The following is an 18104-nucleotide window of genomic DNA, read 5'->3' on the forward strand; positions in this document are numbered from 1 at the left end:
TATCTGACAGAGAAATAACAGTTAAGAAAATTAACTACTGTGGTAATAAAACCGAAAATGTGATGTCTTAAGAACTTAAAAAATAAGCGCATAATCTTAAAAATAACTAAATAAATAAAACTAATAAATTAAAACTAATAATGATGTCACCTATTCATGAACACTCATCAAATTTTATGCTAAAACAAAGTCATAATTTATTTTTAAGAATTTTAAATGAGGACAGGAATCACATTTGGTCAAAAATGTTCAATAGCTCTAAAGATGTTAAAGCTAAAGTCACTAAACTTTATCACATGACTAATTATCACTCATATAACAAGAAAATTGTTTTTTTTTTCCTAGTTTATATTTGTTGTATTTTTACTTGTTTATTAAAGCTACTTCACAGAAGTGTTTTATTTAAGTTTTTAATGATAAAAGAAGGTTATTAAAATATAAGTAAGGGACAACACTAATCTGTTTCTTCAATCTATTCATGTTTTAAATGTCTTGTAAAAGTATCGGATCGGGACTCGGTATCGGCAGATAGACAAAATCAAATGACTCGGAATCGGATCGGGCCCAACAAAACCTCATCTGACATCCCTACTTTAAATGTTTCACACTGTTTAACATGTTCCATCTGCACTTGATTCCTTGAGTTCATTCTCTACTCTCCATTGTATGGCCTAAATGTGCATCATTTGTGTGCATATTCTAAATCCTGAAATATTGCTGTATGTACTAATTCCATTCATTCATCTTCTGGACCGCTTTGTCCCATTCGGGGTGCCGGAGCCTAACCCGGCTACTGATGGGTGAAGGGGGGGTACACCCTGGATAGGTTGCCAGTCTGTCTCCGGGCCTCAATCTCACACACACATACACTCTCACATTCACACCTAGGGGCAATTTAGAGTCACCAATTAACCTATGACGCATGTTTTTGGATGGTGGGAGGAAGCCGGAGTCCCCGGTGAAAACCCACGCATGCACGGGGAGAACATGCAAACTCCACACAGAAAGGTCCCAGCCGGGAGTCGAACCGGGGCCTTCTTGCTGTGAGGCAAGAGCACTAACCTCTGCGCCACCGTGCAGCCCTAGTATGTACTAATTTTTCTCTAAAATCTAATTACAGTGGGGCACACATGTATTTGTGGGTCTTCAGCAGGTTTTGACACACTGTAGCCTCTACTTTGTTTCATTCTTCCCATGCAAATATTCTGAAAAGCTATGATTTTTTTAGGCTGGTGCTGGGCAACGCAGCCTTTCAACTCCCTTCACAGATTTACTTTATATAGATTGAGGTCCAGAGACTGGCTAGGCTACTTCAGAACCATGAAATGCTCTTTATGCAACCACTCATTTGTTGCGAGGATGTTGTGTTTGGGATCATTGTCATGCTGAAAGTTCCAGCTACATTTGATCCTCAATGCTTTCAGCGTTGGGAGGAGGTTTTTGTTTTCAACTTAAATGGCCTTTATAATCTTTGCCTTCATCAATATTAGCTGTCATATTCCCTTGAAGAAAAGCAGCCTCAGTGCATGAGGATTCCATCCTTATGTTTATACTCTCCAACCCCCATCAGTGGGTGTGCCTGGTCGGGCCTTGTTTACATCACTCCTTGGGGCCTCCGTTTGTCTTGGGTTCCCCTCTGCTCAGCGGGGGTGGGCGGCCCCTGCCCTGCTCCCCCCCTGGGCCTTCACGGTGGGGGCAGGCGGTTGTCTGGAGTGTGGGGTGGGTTGCCCTTGGGGGGCCCTGGCTCGTACCTGGGGTGGGGCGGGGGGGTCCTCTGCGCCGCTGGGTGGTGATGGGCTGCTCCTCGGGGGTTGGGGGGCTCTCCGGGGGTGGGGTCCCGCGTTGGCCCTCCTGGCGGGGTGGGGGGGCTGCTCCTCTGGCTGGGCTGGGGCCTGCACTCTCCGTGTTCCTGTGCCTTCCTGCTCTTGGGTGTGGGGGGCCTCTGCGGCGGTCCCGCGTGCCCTGGTCTGGGTGCTTGGCGGGATTGCCCGGCGGGCGGTTTCTCTCCGCTGCTTCATGGCGGGTGCTGGGGGGGTCCTGGCTGCAGCTGATGCCCCGGCGGGGGGCCGTGGGGATGGCCGGGCGCACTCCCCCTGAGTATATTCCATCACCATCCACCTCAGTGAAACATAAACACTCACCTGAGCACAGGTGTCAGCTCACCTTAGCACTAACCGTTTGTGTGACAGAATGAAAGTCTTTATCTGAATGAGTTTGTATGATGGAGCGTGTGAGCTGCAGTTACAGTTGTATTGTGTACATTATATCTAGTTTAAATGTGGAGACTATTTTGGCCAACATGTTTGTGTGTAACTATAGTGTGTGTGTAGACAGGCCCCGCCCATTCTAGTTTGTTACTTAGTCCTGGTTGTTTTATGATGTTGCTTCCCTCTGTTGCCATCTTCTTCAGTCATTTATAAATAAATAAAATAATAACCATGACCATACAGCAGATACAGATGACTGAAGAAACCACATATTGACTGATTAACTGACTAGTGTTTCTCCAAGGGTGGGGCGCGCCCCCCTGGGGGGAATGTGAATATAAATGTGCGAATAAAAACATGTTCACATTAGTTATGGATACTGTGCATAATCCTACATAGTGTTGATAATAAATTAAATATAGCAAAAACAACCTAAAAATCCGTTTGGTAGCAGAAAGAGCCGCTGTTTACAGTGAACCAAAGAACTGAATCTCTGAGAAAAGACAGAATTCATCAGTACTGTGGAGGAAAACAAGGAAAGATTTGTTTTTACTTTGTCTGAAAGTTTTGGAAGAATTCTAAAAAAAAAAAAAGAAAGAGAAAAATGTATAAAACAGATTATTTAGAAGTTTAAAAAAAAATTCTTTAATGATAATAAAAGTCCAATATTTTAAAGAGCTATACGTTTAACTTGAGCAAATTAATTAATGAGACCGATGATATTTGCAGCAGAAAGTTGTTGGGGGGGCATGAAAGAATAAGTTCTTCATGGGGGAGCATGAGAGAAAATAACTGAGAAACTCTGGACTAGAGAAAACTATTTTTATTTACCTTCAAATGTCTGTATCAACAGCGTCTCCATTTCTGAGCTGAGAGCAGCACGCTCACTGAGATTCTTCTCACGCGCTCATCACTCACACACGTGGAGGTAGTCAGTCTCTCACGTGAGGACTTTTTCTGCTCATGGAGGAGGAAAAAGGGGTCGCGAGGGTCTGATTTGTCCGCGCGGAATGCTTGATATGCTCACGGAGATGTCTTATTTCTTTGTGGTTTGGGCATAAATAAAACGCCAAAACTAGAGGAATGAATGAATGAGTGAGGAGGTACTGGACAGCCTGTCGATGTCCTGCCCTCCAGAACCATATACCTCACCGTAATTGGTTCGTTCAGCTCTGCACACAGCAAGTGTCATTCATTTCAATCTTGTGGGCCGCACTAACATTAATCTTTCATATGAAGTCGGGGGCCACAAATCATCCCGGGGACTGCAGATGGCCCGCGGCCCGTGAGTTTGAGACTTTAAATTTCTGGACAAATTGGAGAACCAGGACAGAAAGACCTCCTCCCGTTTTCCAGCATGTCAGATTGAGCATGGACTTGTCAAAGGCTTTCCAGAGAAGGAAATTGTTGATGTGGTTATAAGGGCCATTGTTCCAGGTATGCTGTTACGCAGCAATTTAGAGGGGAAAAGTGACCTCACACTCCCTACTGTGGTGGAAAATTGTTGAATCTGATGGAAAAACAGACACACCTTAGGATTAACACAAGTGTTTAATAACAGATCAGAATTATACACGAGCGTGTAGGGAAGCCCATTCATAGAGGATTCCGACGATATGACAAGATACAAGAATCTTTATAGTTCTGCACAAACCATGCTACACGTCACGTCATGCCCATATTAGTAAAGTTACTCTCTCTGGAAAAGGAAGGCGCTTCAAGGCTACAGATACTCCCGAAGTCCTCCCTTGGTACTTTATCGAGCACATGCAGTTAGGTGTCTGAAATAGGTGCTTTAAACGAGCAAGGGCCACACCAACGGGGCAAGGAGGGACCACCTCATCAGCAGTGCCCCAACTTTGTGCACACTGTGGTGCATGTGGGAGAAATGTGTGGAATGCAAAAGTGTACTATATTGTTCCAAGCCATGTCAATATGAGCACTGGATTGTTCACAGAAACCAGTGTCCAACAACTTCATGTAATGCAGTTCATGCCAAGCCTCGAAAGAAGAGACATGTTCAATTTGCACAATTCGCTGGACAACAAATATCTGATTGACTGATACATTCAACACCAGCAAGTTCAAGCTTTGTGGGACTCCGGGTCCCAAGTGACTGTAATTAGTGAGCAATTGAAAGTAGACCACTTACCAGGTGTAACAGTGAGAGACGCATGAGGAGCCCCGCCCCTACCCACTGCAGTAGAAAAGGAGTAGCGTGCACTCCGTGTTCGCACTGTACCTGCGCAACTATGTTTTTAGGCATTTGGGCTAAAAACTAATTGATCGAGGGAGGACACGCTTATGCGCGAATAGGGAGTGCTCTGGCAGATGAGTGGCTGAGGTGTGGCAGAGGAATGGACTCCGGTGTCTGTATCACTGCAATTCCACAAACATGCATACACGCATCTAAGCACGTGTGGCAGATTTTCCAACTTTTTTACCTGTGATACGCCTGTCAAATCCTGTGGGACCAAGCCTTAACCAGTCATATTAGATGCAAATTGTTACCTCACATTATACTCACTTCATTAAATTCAGCCTGGAAAGGGCAAATGTAACAGTTATATTGTGAAGCTGAGCCTCTGTGTCTAGAGAGGGACTCAGTCATCATGAAATGGGTATCCACAGAGAGTTGAATAACTCAAAGGTCAACTAAGGTCGCCAGAGCTGTCTCCAAGGATTGCATGCTGCAGAGTAATCCTGTCTCATCCTGCACTAAAACCAAAGACTAAAAAATGATAATCCTGTCCCATTCCGCTCCTGGTATACTGGTACTTCCACTCCTGTTCAAAATGATCCCGCCCCCTTATGTTTTTGTCATTTTTGTCATTTAGGCCCTGAATGGTGTGGCCACATTCCATTGACCTTATTCCGGGGGCCTCTCATGTAAAAGGGATTATGGGTGCGACTTCCAGAATAGCAACCGGAAGTTACCCGGCTCTATTTGTTTCCACTGAAAGTTGCCGGTTTTGTTAGCTTTAGCGGTGCATACAAACTTTAAAAGCGTGTTTTTCTTAATCCCTCAAAGTTTTCAAAAATGTCTTTGCGCAGTTCATGCGCATGTTTTGCAGCTCGTGGTTGTACTAACAACCAAACTAAATTAAATTTGTGGAGCGTTTTGTGGGACATGGGCTGCTGACGAAGAGGGAGTGCAGCTGCCCTCCTCGGTACAGATTTTACCGTCTACCGGGCGAGGATGAAGTCAGAAGGATATGGCTGAACATTTTAAATCTTTCATTTTGTGGATGAAGTACACACAGAGGTAAATCCGTATCCAACATTATGGTCGGGTTACTGCAGAACACCAGAGAAGAAGAGACGCCGGGTACTGCAGAGACCTGACAGCAGCGGTTAAGTTAGTTTCATATTCAACATTCGTCACACATTCAGGGATGAATGGCAATATTTCTCAAATGCCTTTGATAAAAAACACCAAAAATTTTTTACTGACAGATGATCAAACAATCAATGTTTCACATGACTCGTTTTCATTCTTCACGATCCACGTAACGGGCAGACCACCGCAAACGCCGCTGCAATGTGAGCGGAGCCGGAGCGCTTTGCCCGAGCTGCTGCTGAAAGTAATGTGGAATGTTGATTGTTTTATTGTCTCTCAGGAAAAACATGTTTGGTGTTTTTAGCCAAGGTGATTGAGAAATATTGCCGTTCATTACTGAATGTGTGACGAGTGTCGAATATGAAACTAGCCTAACCGCGCTGCTGACAGCAGTGTCACAAGAGCAGAAAAGATATTTTGTGTGTAATCGCTGCATCTCCTGGTATCAGCTATTCAAAAATTACCTGTTTAAACCGCAGATGACTTTGTCAAAACATGAAACGGGCAAAAGCTCCACCGCGATGCATCCCTCGTCGCAGCATGTAAACACAAGCACGTGAAGAGATAACGTTACAATTGATCAGCACTGTGAGCTAACTCTGGCAGAAATAGGCAGAAATAAAGAATTATGATGTGGACTTTTAAGATTGTTCATAGCTTCACCACCTGCTGCAGCTGAATTGAGAAAGTAGCTACAATCAGTAGCTAAAAATGCTACTATATGTTATGTTTTTTAAGGTCATCCTCCAATCCCTCAATTTTAGCACCGGAGTTGTTACGTCGCCTCTTTTGAGACATGACAGCTGGTTTTTCCTCATTTATATGTAGTTATAGATCCAAAACAAAAGGAGTTGTGCTGTCGGCTCTACAGTTGTAATGTAAATATATGCGAATTCCAGCGTCTACCGGAAGTTTCACCCATAATTCACGCAAAGGCTCGTGGGGCGTAGGAATAAGGTCAATATTAAAGATCTCAAAGTCCATTATCAACCAATCAGAACACTTCACTCACAAAATGCAGGACTGCTTGTAGTTCATAGAACTTCAAAAAGTAAAACCTCAAGGTTTCTTATTTTTCCCTAAAATTGTTTTTTTTAGGAGTTTTTCCTCGCTGAGAACAAGGGTCTCAAGGCAGGGATGCCAGGTTAACTTAGTTAGTTTAGTTTAGCAACCAACTACTGTTTCCATTTAATGACTTATGTCTTTGTATTGTTACCAGTAAGCCCACTGAGACGATTGCATCATGATATTGGGCTATACAAATATAACTGAATTGATAATTGAATTGAATTATGTACAAAGATTAAAATGGATTTATATTATTCTAATGTGGCGTTTTGTAATGCAATTTCATTTACAACTATCAGACCATTTGTCCCAGAATCACCATTGTACTTCACTATGACAAGACATGCTTTATGCTTTACAAGCTTTTTTTGTTTTTATTACATGTGACTTCCCTACCTATGGAGCTCTCTGAACTTAACAGAAGAGTCTTTCTTCTTTACTTCATGTTTACTCTTCACTGATGTCAGTTTTTTTTTTGTCATCGGGCTTTCCATGGGTTGTAATTCTATGCATTGCTGTCATCAATACATTATTGCAGGACTTTATAATCTAGCGGTAAAACTGTGACTAGAAAGACTGATGGGATCTGGGTAATGTAGTTCTTTTTTACAATTGAGTTGTGATCCCATGACTTGTGGGATTCCTGAAAAATGTCAGCCTCTAGAGTGCGTCTGTGTTTATAAGGGTGTGAAACTTGGTGTGTGAAAAAAGTAATGTGTCAGGACATTTAAAAAAATATATTGTAATCTAAAGAAAACAATCCAATTAAATTGTTTGGTGTCAGAAGTGGGATATTATGTGGTGGTTTGAGCAGTAAAGGCAAAGACAGCAAAAAAAGAAAAATTATCAAAGATATTGACATTTATTTTCAAAGGAATTCTCCATGAACAAAAATTGGCCCTTAAAATAGGTCAAGTTACAAAAATAAGTTACAAAAATAACTGAAGCTTTAAATAGGAGGACAACTTAACCAAATAAACAGACAGACCAACAAACTTAAACTGACCTAACTAATTGGAAACACAAGGGAACTTTTTTAGTGGCGGATCCAACCAACTAGACTAAGGGGGAACTGAGAAAGACTAGGACAACTACAGAAATACATCTAAGACAAATTTAACTTATCCATCCTACACTAAACCAAAAGAGAAACATAATGAAACCAATAAACATTAAGTCGAATGAAAACTAAACCCATATTTAACACAAAAAGAGTTTCTCCTCCCCCGGGCAGTAGTTCAGTCCAATTAGCGCCGTGCTGCTTATAAGGCCTCTGCTGGCTGGCTTTCTTTGTTTGTTGTGTCAGGCCTGACATGGTGGCTCCAGCAGCAGCAGCAGCAGCAGCAGCAGCAGCAGCAGCGGTCTCCACAGCACCAGTAACTCAGAAAAGCACAAGATTAATTTAATGAAAGTAAATTGAAATAAAGCTTAAAATATGTGTTAATAAATTTATTTTAAACCAAACAAATGTGTGTCTTGTAACTGAAAGAAAATATATCTAAAGGCGTGTGCAGGTGAGTGTATGGTGCAGGTTACTGCCCTGATGGTGCGGCAGTGTAGGCAGCCATCACAAAGACTAGTTTGGATAAACACAGTTGGCTGCTTTTTTAACCACATCAAACTGATACAGTCAGTAGGGTGTCCACATGAAGGAGTGATCCTCTCCCAGGATGGACAGGCAATGTACCAGGACTGTTAAATAAGAATTAGCTTATCTAACTCTACAACTACATGTTTGAATAGAGTTCAGCCAGATAGAACTGGGGGACAGCTGGGGGTGAGGTCCATAGCCAAGAAGAGCCAGAGGGGAGGTCAAACTCTGCTCTTGGCCGCGGATCTGAAATCTCTCCCGCTCCCCGGGAGAGAGGGATAACACATGAATCACACTGCACTAAGCAGAAGCTTTGAGGACTTAATAAAAAAATAAGTATAGAATAGAGGAGAAGTAAATGAGAATAGAGAACAGAACCCCAGGACACCATACTTTGACCAGCTTCAAGCTTCTGGCAGCCTATTAGCAATTAATTGTTATTGAATTTTAAATCAAACATGTTAATAGTACATATAGCGAATGGTAATAATAGCAATGAAAGAAAATGTACCATATTTAACATATCAATATTAATATATATTATAGTATTAATCTAATCCACAGCAGCGGTGGGGTGGGGGGGGGGTCGCCCTGGCTCTGTTTATAAAGCCATTTTCCCTCTGCTTAGTTCCACAATTAAATGTGTGTAATGGGTGTAATGAATATTATAAATGTTTCTCAAACTTCATTACAGTTGGTGAGGAAAAGGATCAATAAGTTAAATATTCTCTGGTTACTAGCAAGCCTGGCAACAGGTCTGTCCAAAGAGGAATGTTGCAAGCCTGACCTTGAATGTGGAAACTGTCAACCTCTCTTACATGAGCTTATTCCATAAGGTTAGCCAGTGTAAGCATTTGAATGTCACATTATTCTTTGTATGTATGATATGTTTTTCTTTGCTTCTCTTTAGAGACAAGCAACAGAGGAATGCTACTTCTTGGAGCGACTAGAGAGCAACAACTATAACACCTATCGCTCTAGGAGATATCCAAACATGTATGTGGCGCTGAAAAGGACAGGCCAGTTCAAGCCTGGAAACAAAACTGGACCAGGTCAAAAGGCCATACTCTTTCTTCCTATGTCTGCCAAGTACTAATATGGAATGTTGACTTTGATGTTGCACATGAAGGAAATTTGTGATGGCAGTGACATCTGTGGTTCAGCAGTCTTTAAAAATCATTTTATTCTTGAAAGTATTCTGTTATAGCTATGAAACAGGGCCACAAAGTCTGACCCAGCTGCTGGATTTTATTCTATAACAAACAATTACAACAGAAAAGCTTTAAAACTTTAAAGAATAAACTCACTTAAATATATCAGATATCAACCTTACCTCTGTATGTTAATAAGTAAAGAGAATAATCTTCAGAATAATCTTCTTCTAATGTAAAGGCATTCCCAGTGATCTTTGAATTATAATGTAGTTTTTAGCCTATTTCAAAAAGCTTGTGTCTAGGACAAAGGTTTGCAACCTGCAGTTTCTTTTTTTAAAGAAAAATTAAAAAAAAGTTTCTACATGTTAAAAAAGTGGTTGTAAAGTGCAGTGTTAGTGCAAATACAGATGCAACTGTAACATATAGCTACTGTGTATGTATAAATTAACATGTTTGAATAAACTATTAAAAAAAAAAAAAGTAAGACGGGAGAAAGTAGTAAAAGGTAAAAAAAGGAAACCAACTCAAACTTTAACTCACTAACAGTTGAAGGACAGTGCATATCACAAGTCAAACTACAACATCTTGACACATTTCTGTGCGTCCTGTCCGGTACGACAAAAAAAATCAATGGACGTAAATTAGCACAACCAGAACTGCAGAGATGCACCAATAACAGTGAAATTAGCTATTTTTATTTAATCACTGACATTACACTAGCTACTTTTCCTGCACTTTTATTTTGAAAGAACCTTATTTCAAAAGTTAAAAAGGCTGTTTTCTTTGATTGTTTGTGTTTTATCTATGCAAAATGATTCTATAAAAACAAATAAGTGCCTCATTTTTTAAAGGGTGAAGTACAACTTTGTGGCTCGTACTCTTTCAGAGTACAGGTTGCAGACCCCTGTTCTAGGATATGTTGGAGTTATCCAGCCTTACAGTTTTGAGACAGATTCCAGTTTACGAGCAAAGCAAAGACGTGCATATATCTATTTTTCTTTAAGTGGATGCGTCAGAGTGGAGTGGAGCAGGGAGCTTGCTGTCTGCCATTTAAAGATTTTATGAAACATTTTTTGTCTCTGAAATCCTGACAATTTAAATAAAGAAATACTCAGAAACATAATTTTAATCCTAATTTTCTTTATATATATGTTGTCCATTATGAGAAAAATGCAACAAAAACATGTTAAAAACACCAAAATATTGTGCATAGTACCACAGTAACAGGTAAAGTACTTGTGCCTATTAAATAAATGGCCATATGCAGGTTGTCAAACTAAAGGCTTTTATTTACTTTTTTTCCAAACAAATTCTTAAAATTTTTTTGGAAATTGATTTGACTTCAGAGATAGTATAAATTATGTACTTTACATACTTTGTTTCTGTTTTAATTTCTCTTAAAGAAAGAAACATCCTTGACTTCCTTAATTTCGTAAACTAGAGTCAGCTGTGCTCAACCCAGATTATTGTTACAAATGTTACAATTGTTACAGTTTAAGAATATAAGATTAACTTTCAGGGCAGGATCTTAAAAAAGAGAATTTGACTTGCTGCTTACAATCATACAACAAAGAGGGCCAATAAACCTTAAAAAACTGTAATAAAACTTTTGGCAAAAAGAACAAAACCTACATCACATAATGTATTACATATACGGTGGTGGACAAAAGTGTTGGTACCCCTCAGTTAAAGAAGGACAAACCCACAATTCTTACTGAAATCACTTGAAACTTACAAAAGTAACAATAAATAAAAAAATGTTGAAAATTAAACAATCAAAATCAGCCATCAATTTTGAATTGTTGATTAACATAATTACTAAAAAAAACAAACTAATGAAACAGGCCTGGACAAAAATGATGGTACCTCAATAAAAGATTGAAAACTATTTGACCAGAGTGACATGATTCACTCAGGTGTGTCCTTTAACTGACATCACAGGTGTTTTATTTATTGTTACTTTGTAAGTTTTGAGTGATTTCAGTGAGAATTGTGGGCTTGTCCTTCTTTAACTGAGGGGTACCAACACTTTTGTCCACGTCTGTGTAAATGTATATTTCTCTCACATATATATGAGGACAAAAAGGAAAAAAGAAGCTTCATAATCGAATCTATTGAATATTATTTTAGTGTTGTTGGAAGCTGTTGGTGGTACAGCTGGTAAAACATCCCAGAGTAAACAGCAGGCAGTTCTTCCATGGTGAGGTCAATCTTGTCAAAACCCTGCTCCAAGCCATACAGCAGCAGCTTGGCAATGCGTGAGGTGATAGGTGTGGTGGAACTGGTTGTAGCGAGTTCTCTGAGAGCCAGCCACTCACAGCTCACACACTCCTGATGGCAGAAGTTGATCTGGTGGGTGAGTGGGCTCAGTCGACATATGAGGTACATATCCGACATGCCGAAGGCGCCAGGGTGGTTGTGCTGCTGTCGGATACTGAGCAGAGACCTGAACTCTGAGCGAACGCCGGTCTCCTCAAACACTTCACGGACAGCCGTCACACCTGATGTGGAGACAGTCAGATTGACAAGTGTAACTTGAAGTGTGATAACTACTCTGTTGGATACATGTTGCCTTTCAGATGTGAAAGTAAGGGAAACATTTGTTCATGTTTCAAGATAAATTAATGTTTGATTCTGTTTCCTAGTTTCAATACATGTTTGGTTTTATAGCTTCTTTTGTTTTTAATATGAATAGATTGAGTTCAGAGGCATGAAATTAGAATAGAAATGTGCCTCATTTTACACAACTGAAAAAAAACCAAACTAGTAAATATCTATATACATGTATAATTAATCTTTTATTTAGTGCACAAGGAACTTACAAGACTGAGACAGATATGCTGTCATAATTTGTTTTGCTATGTTAAGTGTGACACCCACCAATATTTTCTCCTAGATCTGACAGACCTCCGGGGAACTTCCAGGCATTTTTTGTCTGAAATGTATTGAAAAGACATAACATTGTGTAAATGAATGTAAATGGAACTGTTATAAAACATTTTTATGAAATACCTGAGAGCAATGTCTTTTTTTTATCCATAAAATTATAACCTGTTTCGTCTTCTTCTTTCCCTTTCGGGTTTTCCCTTCAGGGGTCGCCACAGCGAATCAGTTTCCTCCATTTAAGCCTGTCTTCAGCATCCTCCACTCTAACACCAGCCACCTTCATGTCTTCATTCACTGCATCCATAAACCTCCTCTTTGGTCTTCCTCTAGACCTCTTTCCTGGAACTCTAGACTCAGCATCCTTCTACCAATATATTCACTGTCTCTCCTCTGAACATGTCCAAACCATCTCAGTCTGGCCTCTCTGACTTTATCTCCAAAACCTCTAACATGTGCTGTCCCTCTGATGTATTCATTCCTGATCCTATCCATCCTGGTCACTCCCAAAGAGAACCTCAGCATCTTCATCTCTGCTACCTCCAGCTCTGCTTCCTGTCTTTTCTTCAGTCCCACTGTTTCTAGTCCAAACAACATGGCTGGTCTCACCACAGTCTTGTACACCTTTCCTTTCATTTGTGCTGAAACTCTTCTGTCACACATCACACCTGACACTTTTCTCCACCCATTCCAACCTGCTTGCACTCTCCTCTTCACTTCTTTTCCACACTCTCCATTACTCTGTACTGTTGACCCTAAATACTTAAACTCCTCCACCTTCTTTATCTCTTCTCCCTGTAACCTCACTCTTCCACTCTGGTTCCTCTCATTCACACACATGTACTCTGTCTTACTGCGGCTAACCTTCATTCCTCTCCTTTCCAGGGCAAACCTCCACCTCTCTAACTCCACCTCCACCTGTTCCCTGCTCTCACTACAAATCACAATATCATCTGCAAACATCATAGTCCATGGTGATTCCTGTCTAACCTCATCCGTCAGTCTGTCCATCACCATTGCAAACAGGAAGGGGCTCAGAGCTGATCCCTGATGTAATCCCACCTCCACCTTGAACTCCTCTGTCACCCCTACAGCACACCTCACCACTGTCTTACAGCCCTCATACATGTCCTGCACTGCTCGGACATACTTCTCTGTCACTCCAGACTTCCTCATACAATACCATAGTTCCTCTCTGGGCACTCTGTCATAAGCTTTCTCCAGATCTACAAAGACACAGTGGAGCTCTCTCTGACCTTCTCTGTACTTCTCTATCAACATCCTCAAAGCAAATGTTGCATCTGTAGTGCTCTTTCTTGGCATGAAACCATACTGCTGCTCACAAATGTTCACTTCTGCTCTTAGTCTGGCTTCCACTACTCTTTCCCACACCTTCATTGTATGGCTCATCAGCTTTATTCCTCTGTAGTTACCACAACTCTGCACATCTCCCTTATTCTTAAAAATGGGCACCATCACACTTCTCCTCCATTCCTCAGGCATCTTCTCACCACCTAAGATCCTGTTGAACAACCCGGTCAAAAACTCCACTGCCATCTCTCCTAGACACTTCCATACCTCCACAGGTATATCATCAGGACCAAGAGCCTTTCCACTCTTCATCCTCTTCAAAGCCCCTCTCACTTCACCTTTACTAATCTTTCTTACTTCCTGCTCCACAACCGTCACCTCTTCTACTCTTTGTTCTCTCTCATTCTCTTCATTCATCAACTCTTCAAAGTATTCTTTCCATCTTTCCATTACACCACTGACACCTGTCACCACATTACCATTCCTATCCTTGATCACCCTAACCTGCTGCATGTCCTTCCCATCTCGATCTCTCTGCCTTGCTAGTCTGTACAGGTCAGTCTCTCCCTCCTTACTACCCAACCTAGCGTACAAGTCATCATAAGCTCTTTGTTTGGCCTTTGACACCTCTACTTTCACCTTACGCTGCATCTCCCTGTACTCCTGTCTACTCTCCTCAGTCCTCTCAGTGTCCCACTTCTTCTTAGCTAGTCTCTTACTCCGTATACACTCCTGCACCTCCTCATTCCACCACCAAGTCTCCTTATCAACTCTCTTTCCTGATGACACACCAAGTACACTCCTACCTGTCTCCCTGATCACATTAGCTGTAGTTATCCAGTCATCTGGGAGTACCTCCTGACCACCCAGAGCCTGTTTCAACTGTTTCTTAAAAGTCATGCAACAATCTTCTTTTTTCAGCTTCCACCAGTTTGTCCTCTTCTCTGCCTTTGCCCTCTCTTTCTTCATCTTCTTCACCACCAGAGTCATTCTACACACCACCATCCTGTGCTGTCTGGAAACACTCTCACCAACCACTACTTTACAGTCACTGATCTCCTTCAGATTACACCGTCTACACAAGATGTAGTCTATCTGTGTGCTTCTACCTCCACTCTTATAGGTCACTCTATGTTCCTGTCTCTTCTCAAAGAATGTATTCACTATCGCCATTTCCATCTTTTTTGCAAAATCAACCACCATCTGTCCTTCTACATTCCTCTCCTGGATACCAAACCTGCCCATCACCTCCTCATCACCTCGGTTTCCTGCACCAACATGACCATTGAAATCTGCACCAATGACAACTCTCTCATTTCCAGGGATGCTCATCATCACTTCATCAAGATCCAACCAGAACTTCTCCTTCTCTTCCAGCTCACATCCTACCTGTGGGGCATACCCACTAACAACATTGAACATGACACCCTCCATTTCTATCTTCAGACTCATCACTCTATCTGACACTCTTTTTACCTCCACAACACTCCTAACAAACTCCTCCTTTAGGATAACTCCTACTCCATTTCTCTTCCCATCTCCACCATGATAGAACAACTTGAACCCTGCTCCTAAACTTCTAGCCTTGCTACCTTTCCACCTGGTCTCCTGGACACACAGTATGTCTACCTTTCTCCTCTGCATCATGTCCACTAACTCTCTACCCTTTCCTGTCATAGTTCCAACATTCAAAGTCCCAACTCTCAGTCCAACACTGGTGACTTTCCTCTTCTCTCTCTCCCTACGAACCTGCCTTCCTCCTCTCCTTCTTACACCAACAGTAGTCCAATTTGCACCTGCACCCTGTCGGTGAACAGCACCGATGGCGGTCGTTGTTAACCCGGGCCTCGACCGATCCGGTATGGACTTCATAGGTCTGATTCGCATATTTGATTTGGCAAGATTTTACGTCGGATGCCCTTCCTGACACAACCCTCTGTATTTATCCGGGCTTGGGACCGGCACAATGAGACCCTGGCTTGGGCCCGCTCGTAGCTACATTAATTATATCCTGTTTCTTGTGTTCTCTAAATATGTTTAAAGATACTTGCTATTTTATGTTCAATAACATATTGTTAATCTAAAGACCATAGACAAGTTAACAATCACACTGGAAAAAAACAACAAGGCTCAAACAAGATTAACTGATCAAAAATTAAGAAATTCACTCTGGAGACTTCAACTCCATAATGTAATTAGATAATTGTCTAATCAAATTATCAGTCTTTAATTACAACATGCTAGTAAAATTAGGTTTGTGTTAACATATATGTAATCACCTAATAAGTGTTAAATGAGGGGCTATTTCTTCTCCAAAGAACAAATGAATGTACTAGAGTTAGAACTTTTCAAAACTTGCTTCATACTTGCAATTTCCCCGTTGTGGGACAAATAAAGGTTTTCTTAATCTTAATATGAAGTTTAACCCTTGTGCTATCCTGGTATGTTTACATTAAAAGGGGGTCATCTGTACCCCACAAGACAGCGCACTGACCTTTTTTTCCAAGGATTTTTTTTATCTTCACTGGTGGTCATGCATGGCGTCTTTTCATGTTAAAACTCCACAGAGAAATAAGACATCTCCACGCACATATCAAACATTCCCCGTGGATAATTCAGACCCCGATAGCACTTTCTCGTATTTAAATCTCCCGTGAGAAGAAAAAGTCCTTGCGCGCAAGAGACTGTCTACTTCCCTAAAGGCCGATTTATGCTTCCACACAATTCGTAATCGCTCGTGTCGCAGTGGTCGCACGGCCAAAGGAGCAGAATCGCTTCAGTCGCATCAGAAAGCTGCACCTGGTGATGACGTCACCCGTGGCCGAAATGTTACGACCGGAGTGCAATCGCGGCCAAATCTTGTCATTTAACTTTAATTTATTTCAGCGATTAGAGTACGCGACGACATAGAAAGCTCAGAAAAATATATTTCAATAATAATAATAATAATAAATGTTATTTATACGGCACCTTTCTTGGCACTCAAGGTCGCCTCATAGTACATAAAAGCATAAAAACACAACAATAGCATACAAACAAAACAGGTAAAAAACAAACACAACAGTGAGTCAACAGTTGAAATTACAGGTAAGTGTCAGGTATTGAATGCAGTCCGGAAGAGGTAAGTTTTCAGGTGTTTGTAGAATTGAGAGAGTGAGTCCATATTTTGTAGATCAGAGGGGAGGGAGTTCCAGAGTTGTGGGCAGAGGTGCTGAATGCTCTACCCCCCATGGTGATGAGACGTGATCGTGGAGGAACCAGTCGGAGGGAGGAAGAGGATCTGAAGGAGCGGGTGGGAGTAGCGACAGTCAGGAGCTCTGAAAGATACGGAGGGGCGAGGTTGTGGAGGGCTTTGAAAGTTAAAATGAGGATTTTGTAGGTGATCCGGTGAGATACAGGTAACCAATGGAGCTGCTGTAGGACGGGTGTAATATGCTGAATGGAGGGGGTTTGGGTTATTATCCGAGCAGCTGAGTTCTGAACCAGTTGAAGCTTACGGAGGGTTTTTTGAGGAAGTCCAGAAAGAAGGGAGTTACAGTAGTCAATCCAGGATGTGACGAGACTGTGGACCAGGACAGCTGTGGAGTGAGGGGTGAGAGAGGGACGGAGACGACGGATGTTATGGAAATGAAAGTAAGCGGTCCGGGTGATGTGGTTGATGAGGGCAGAGAAGGACAGAGTGCTGTCAAGGATGACACCCAGACTCTTAACCTGAGGGGAAGGGGATATGGAGGAGTTGTCAAGGGAGAGAGAGAAATTACAGTTTTTACTGAGAATGAATTTTGTGACAACAATGAGAAGTTCAGTCTTATTGCAGTTTAATTTGAGAAAGTTTGCTGTGAACCAGGACTTGACTTCAAGTAGACATTCGGAAAGGGAGGAAGGTGGAAAAGTGGGGCCAGGTTTGGAGGAGATGTAGAGCTGGGTGTCATCCGCGTAGCAATGAAACTGGACGTTGTGCTTCCAAAAAATGTAACCGAGGGGGAGAAGGTAGATGATGAAGAGCAGGGGCCCCAGGACAGAGCCCTGGGGCACACCTGTGGTGACGGGGGCCACGGGAGAGGTGAATGATTTTAATTGGATGAACTGGGTGCGACCTGAGAGATAGGATTGGAATCAGCTGAGGGGTAGGTTGGTGATGCCAATATTGTAAAGTCTGTCCAGAAGGATAGGGTGGGAGATGGTGTCAAACGCCGCACTCAGATCTAGCAGGAAGAGGATGGAGATTGAACCGGCGTCTGCAGCAAAGAGGAGGTCATTGGTGATCTTGAGGAGGGCTGTTTCTGTACTGTGGAGGGGGCGGAAACCAGACTGGAGCTGTTCATATAAATTGTTGCTGGAGAGATGAGCATGGAGTTGAGTGGCGACAGTTTTTTCCAGAATTTTTGAGATGAATGGGATGTTTGATATTGGGCAGAAATTGTTGAGGTTGGAGGGGTCTGAACCAGGTTTTTTAAGTATGGGGGTGACAACTGCTGATTTGAGAGCAGAGGGGACAGTTCCAGTCTTAAGTGAAGCGTGAATGATGCTGGTGATGAGTGGGGACAGAG

The 18104-nt window shown here is 41.9% G+C and overlaps 2 protein-coding genes across 3 annotated transcripts in view; one reads left to right on the forward strand and one right to left on the reverse strand.

Annotated features, from left to right (window-relative positions):
* The window catches only part of fgf2 (fibroblast growth factor 2), a 40867-nt gene extending 30206 nt beyond the window's left edge, over positions 1–10661 (forward strand). The window contains exon 3 of the mRNA XM_024279997.2: positions 9117–10661. Within this exon, the coding sequence (XP_024135765.1) occupies positions 9117–9302 (186 nt within the window). The 3' untranslated portion in view covers positions 9303–10661. The remainder of the gene's footprint in view (positions 1–9116) is intronic.
* An 806-nt stretch (positions 10662–11467) lies between these two features.
* The window catches only part of nudt6 (nudix (nucleoside diphosphate linked moiety X)-type motif 6), a 47410-nt gene continuing 40773 nt past the window's right edge, over positions 11468–18104 (reverse strand). For both annotated transcript variants that reach the window (XM_024280021.1, XM_024280030.2), the window contains exons 5-6: positions 12241–12295; positions 11468–11861 (exon numbers count right to left, since the gene is read on the reverse strand). In XM_024280021.1, coding sequence (XP_024135789.1) covers positions 11482–11861; positions 12241–12295 — 435 coding nt within the window. In that variant the 3' untranslated portion in view covers positions 11468–11481. The remainder of the gene's footprint in view (positions 11862–12240; positions 12296–18104) is intronic.

The sequence above is a fragment of the Oryzias melastigma genome, linkage group LG17 (genome assembly GCF_002922805.2).
Source record: "Oryzias melastigma strain HK-1 linkage group LG17, ASM292280v2, whole genome shotgun sequence".
Taxonomy (NCBI): Eukaryota; Metazoa; Chordata; class Actinopteri; order Beloniformes; family Adrianichthyidae; genus Oryzias; species Oryzias melastigma.